The sequence below is a fragment of the Convolutriloba macropyga genome, chromosome 4 (genome assembly GCF_964194025.1).
Source record: "Convolutriloba macropyga chromosome 4, txConMacr16.3, whole genome shotgun sequence".
NCBI classification, from domain to species: Eukaryota; Metazoa; Xenacoelomorpha; order Acoela; family Convolutidae; genus Convolutriloba; species Convolutriloba macropyga.
Genome location: NC_134471.1, coordinates 61554572 through 61560571, shown reverse-complemented (window position 1 = coordinate 61560571; position 6000 = coordinate 61554572). Strand labels below are relative to the sequence as shown.

At 35.3% G+C, this 6000-nt stretch overlaps 1 protein-coding gene across 2 annotated transcripts in view; it reads right to left on the bottom strand.

Moving 5' to 3' along the window:
• Positions 1-1758: 1758 nt before the first annotated feature.
• LOC142338586 (sodium-dependent glucose transporter 1A-like) overlaps positions 1759-6000 on the bottom strand; it is a 79247-nt gene continuing 75005 nt past the window's right edge. The window contains exons 5-8 of one of the 2 annotated variants that reach the window (XM_075388403.1): positions 5536-5763; positions 4759-4986; positions 2466-2641; positions 1759-2082 (exon numbers count right to left, since the gene is read on the bottom strand). In XM_075388403.1, coding sequence (XP_075244518.1) covers positions 1876-2082; positions 2466-2641; positions 4759-4986; positions 5536-5763 — 839 coding nt within the window. In that variant the 3' untranslated portion in view covers positions 1759-1875. The remainder of the gene's footprint in view (positions 2083-2465; positions 2642-4758; positions 4987-5535; positions 5764-6000) is intronic. The other variant, XM_075388402.1, reaches the window with a different exon arrangement.

Genomic DNA, 6000 nt, shown 5'->3' with positions numbered 1-6000 from the left:
TTCTTTATCAAAACTCCAAAATTCGAATTTTTAAATTGTTGAAAACAATTCCATTGACACTAACAACCAAGCAGTATCTTTTTGTCAGGTCGTGGAACAGGTTTTCTAGCACTTGAGAATGGACAAATATCAAATTGACAAAATTTTTAGGAAAACTTTAGGAAAATTTTTAGGAAAAAATCGCAGATTTTATCAAAAAAATTTGCTAAAATTCGGAAAAAAAATTATAATGTTGAAATTCCATTACATCTAGAATATCTAGACAATTATAGAGTGCCCTAATATTAAATATTAAAGGAGATTCCCTGGCCCCAGAGGCTGGAAAACTCAAAAAATGACAAAAATTGTCAAAAAAACTTGAAAAAAAAATTAGTATCATTTTGCGTGTTTGTGTTTGGCGTACCAAAACATATAGCCCATAAAATGGTCATAACAAGTAAATTTCCCTCGCAAAAGACCTTGATCAACCTTTAAAAACTTCAACCTCAACTAATAAAACAAAAAAATCACAAAAAAACATGAAAAATTGCACCATTTTGAGCCCAAAAACACCAAAAAATGACCTTAAATTAAAGCCATCCCAGCAGCTGTACCACTCTAAGCACTTGAATGACTACTAAAGCCCTCTTTGGGCCTCTAATGACACTTAATGCCCGCTCTGCTTTACCTGTTTATCCTGTTTTGAAAGATCAAAGTCATTGAAAAATGTGTGAACAGATCTTAAAACACAGCGCCCCAATACAATTCAAATTATTTGAATTGTAAAAAAAAATAGGAGCGCTATAATAGCCACCTGGAATTGAGGACGCGGCTATTAACCAACAACACAACAGTTAACAATTTTAATGTGTTTTCAGCGAAATTAGACAAAAAATTGCATAAAAATCAGTCAAATGTTTGCAAACGTTTGAACCACGATAACTCCGTGGAAAAAAGGAAATTGAAAAAATTTATAAGTATACATTCTACGCTTGAGGGGCTTTCTAATGATACCACTAACAACCCTCTAAAGATGAGTATATCGATCGGCCAAAATTGACTAACAAAATAAACCCATTTGAGTATATAGTTCCTCCCCCCAATATAGTGGGACAGAACAATGAAATTTCGCCTTAAAAATTTGAGTTACCAGAGACAAATAAAAACTACATCACAAACCAAGAACAAAACCAAGCTTTCGCAAAGACCCAAAAAAGTTTGCAGATTAAGAGAAAAAGCTGCAATAGCTTTACAGATCTTTAGCCTTAAGGAGCAAAGAAAAAACTTAGATAGTTAAATACAAAATTTTCTGTACTACTACTTGTGATGTCTTTGGTGAGGGGGTATCCAAAGCACCAAAATTGTGTTTTTACACTTTCAGTTTACGCAAATACAGCAGAGTATGGGGAGAGCTGGATTGTGGGGTCTTAACTCCAAAAATTGCGTTTCACCTCATGAATCTATGTCTCCCCAGCAGCTTCGTTGAAACTAGAAAAGCTCTAAGAGAACTGGTCAATAGCTTCATGCGTTCGGGCTTTAACAGTTTATCCGGTTTCTCCGAAAATCGGTGATCAGACGAAAAATAGCATAAAGAACCAACAGGACGAAAATAATTGCTAAATACTTCTTGGAGAGGAGTTACACGGGACCCAACTAATTGCTATTAACTTTGAAAAAATTAAAATAGTAGCCAAGCGAAAAAAAAAATGGTAGCTTAAATCATACAGAAAAAGACGGACAGGACTTAAATAATTGCTACAAACACTGTCTGACACAATTCAAAATATAGAAAAACATTGTTTGCTATACAAAAATGAATTCAAAAACACTACCAAACAAGTTACACAAACTACAATCGAAATAAAGCCATCTTAAGTTGTCGCAGGAGTCGTACTTTCACTTCAATTGGTTGTATCTTGCAACAGTCCAGGCTCCCGCGAATATGACACACTGCAGAACACAAGAAAAACATGCGAGATACATAATGGACATGGGTCCCAGAGAAGAGTCGAAGAGGTATCCACACAAGATAGGCGTGAACGCTCCTCCCACACCACAACCAGCAAAGAAGGCCGAAGATACTTTTCCCGTGATGTCGATCTTCTGAATAATAAAGGAAACAAAATAATAATTTTTCGAAAGGCGATTGAGTGGTCATAAGCAGCCGAACAAGAACGTACAAACTAACAATAAATAACTAAAAAAGAAAAAAGTTGAGACATTTTAACTCACAGCAGTTATGCATACTAATTAAATTGAATTTGATGGCATATTTCTATTCATAATTATCGTCAGACAACAATATGCGTTTCATGGCGCTTTGAAAATTATCTCCGATTGAAAATCAGTTGCAGTTTGGGGGCGAGCTAAAGTCCAAATAAATTGAGCAACGAATGCGTGTCATTAATACGCATTATTGCTGGGTTGAAATGATCAACTAGCAACAATTTAACAATATTAAGTGATTCATAAAAAGGTTAATTTACCTTTGCAGTCCAGTTAACACAGCCACCGAATTCAGAAGCCAGGAAGAATCCAACTACGAATGTTCCCAAATACAGTCCAATGGCAGAGAAGTCACTCACGATTGTAAGAAAGATTGAAGCCAATAGACAAGTTGACAGGCTGATCACCACGAGGCGACTTGGCTCAATGAATTTGGCTGAAACATTCAAAACGACTTCGATTTTGACATTGACTCATTTGACTATGATTTCATCGAAATTCTACCATGGCGATACAAATATCTGCACAATATATAATGATACATGGAGGCTCGCCAATGTGCGTTCACTCCTCATTATTTTTGGCACATTTTACAAATGAAATAGAGACGGATAACTTCAATACAATACAGAGTAACAGGTTCTCAAGGATACTTGAAGGATTCTCAAATATGGACAGACGTGTATACCACTCAGGTTACCACTCTCGAACGACTAGTGCATTGCTATATTACATTGCTAAATAGAAGATACCATTTTGTAATAAATTTGCAGAAACTCTCTTTGTAATTAACATTAAACTAAAAACAATAATTTGACGATTGTCATATTAGTGGGCCAACAATTACGCTATTCTCAAGCTACTTATAACAACAATTACACAACAAAACCAACAATTACGGTAAAAACCTAAAATTTGCTATTTTCAAATAAGGATTATTATCAAAGTCAAAGGCAGCTAGATCAAAATTAAAACCAATATACGGATTCAATTTTAATTCCTAAGAAAACAGAAGGGACCAATAAGATCAGAACTGAAGGTACAGTCATAAAATAGTGTTAAAGCCATAAAAACCATGAGCCACTCAAAACATTTAAAATTTTTTCTCAGGCAAAGGGACCGTCCCTCAAACTTCAGAGCCACCTGCCAGTTATAAGACCATATTTATTTAAAACATAGCTGGCAGATTGCCAGAAAATAGCCGCAATAGATTCGTAGATCGGCAGTCTAAAAAAAAGTAAAAAAGACAGACCAAAAAAATTCGTCTTTTCATTGAAGGCTGATCTGTTATATTTTGACTAAAAATCTGTAAAAGTTATTGCTGCCTCTATTAGCTGATCTCAAATAACCTTCATTTAGAGTGATACACACCCATTTGACCTTATCTCTTTGAATTAAAGTAAATAAAAGTCAATTTCAAAGTGAGGAAGTCATTTTTGAGAGTGAGGTAAGTCAAGTGTGACCAAAAATTTAATCACGCGCATGAACAAAAAAACTCGCTCCACTAAGAGCGAAAAATGACGTCACACATGCAATTCAGTTGAAATTGCATGAACGAATGAACAAAAAATGGCTGTGACGTCATATGGTCGTAACAAAAATCATGACGACGAAATAAAAAAAAAAACCAAGAGAAGGCCAATAATAGCCTCAGCTATCGCTGTGCGGCTATTAAAAAACAAACAAAAATACGATTCAAATTCAAGCCATAAAATTAGTAGCAGCTCGTTGATCGATTTGAAAAACATGCACCTTAAGAACACGAATACCAAAATTAGCAACATTTGCGCGCAAATGAAGAGAAAAACAAAATTCTTCAATTTCTTGATTCACTTCAACAGGAGTTTGAAATACTTGCGCTTTAGAACTACTCATTTCATATCTCGATTTACTTTTTCATCGTGATTAAAATCTCTACTAATTTTTTACATAGACAAAAATCGAGTGATTGTGAGCAAATCTTAAAAAAGACAGTACACAACAAAGTGAACAAATATAGTGAAAATCAGCCGAATTTCAAAACTTCAAAACCTCGATAACGCCTCTAATAGGCAAAACTTGAAAAAAACTTGTAATTCTATGTTCTACGCTTGACGGGCTCTCCGATTATACCACACACACCTCTGTACAATAAATACACAGAAGGGCCAAAATTTAGTGGACAAAAATCCAGTTGAGGTTGAGCATATACTTCAAATCCCACCCTCCGGACAAATGTGGAGTCGGAACAAATATTCACATATACATTAAAACGTTGTTACATTTTATAGAATTTCTCTGAAAACATCTGATCACTATGTATCAACGCTACAGACTGATGGACAGTAAATTTAAGCAAACTTTTTGCCCACTCATTAGACTTCGCAGTTTCCAACGTAATAACTTACAATTTACCCAGCCAAAATTTGCCCAAATTACGCCTCATGATTTCAATGCTTTGCATTTTTATGCTGCTCTTAGAAAGCAACAAGAACTTTTCCTAAGTTGTTTTTGACGCTGAAAGAACAGCACAGCCCGAGCCAGAATTAGGCTCGCTTCGAATCAATATCTTACCAATAAGAATGCTCAAAATACGTCCAGACATGAATCCACCATTGTAAGCATTGTCTGTAATGACAGCCGCTGAAGGACTCAACTTCAAGGGTCCACAAAGCCCGAAGGAGTATGTCATTGATTGAAAAATCCTTTCGATTCCACAGGTCGTGACGTAATATGCAAAGATGAGAACTATGAAGATAGCTTGGATCTTAACATTCGTCGCCTCAGGTGGTGCTTCATCGTCTGAAAAAAAACAAAAAATTATTCTGATATAGTTGCACTGCCACAACCTATCAATGCACATATTTGAAAAAATAAAAATCAATAAACTGACAAAAAATGATTGATCTGAATTGGGTGTTTAGATATAATTTTCAGGACTTATCCTAGAACAGTTAAACAAAATTCAAAGCAAGTCAAAACTGATCATTGGAAACCAAAAAGTCGGATAATTAGCGCGTTTTTTCCAAAAAATCCCACCTATACTTTTCAAGTATTCGACAAAAACTTGAAAAGGCTAAAAATGCTCAAAACGTGGTTTCAAAACGAAAGAATAAAGATTGACTTATTTACCTAAAAGCATCAATAAAAGGATAAACAATTTTACGCAGAGAGAAGCCATAAATATTTCTCCACATAATAGAGAAACCATTGACTAAGATTAGGTGTATTCAATTGAACATGAAAATTTTTAAAACGTCAACAACGTCAAAGGTTTTGCTATCTATCTTTCAACTAAAACTTCAAATGAGTACGATTTGACTTTGCCAATTGAGAAAACGTCTAACTGACCTTCAATGTCTGCCAACTTCGACTCCTTGAAATCTCCACTTCCGTTTACCTCTTTGAGTACCTGCGACTTGCGTGTTTCTTCGAAAACTGGAATGTGAAATGGAAGACAAAGCAGGAAAGCCAACAGCAGAGAAGCAAATATTGAGAATGAGCCCACAATCACAAATGGCCAATGGATCATGCTAGTGTCTATTACTTCTGACTCTCCACTGGCGTCCACAACTGAGCCTGAAAAAATCATGAATAGTTCACACAAAAGAAAGATCAATTGATACCTTTGACATGTTATAACCCAATTCGAAATAATCAGTACTGAGGCATTAACAGTTATTTGCTTATTAAAAAAAACAACGATACAAAGTGCCAATGATTATTCGGCTCCTATACTGCTGTAGGAGGAGGTTGGGACTGGAGTTCATACTCTAAGAACGGTCCTTCACACCAAGAATTGAATCTCCTCAACAG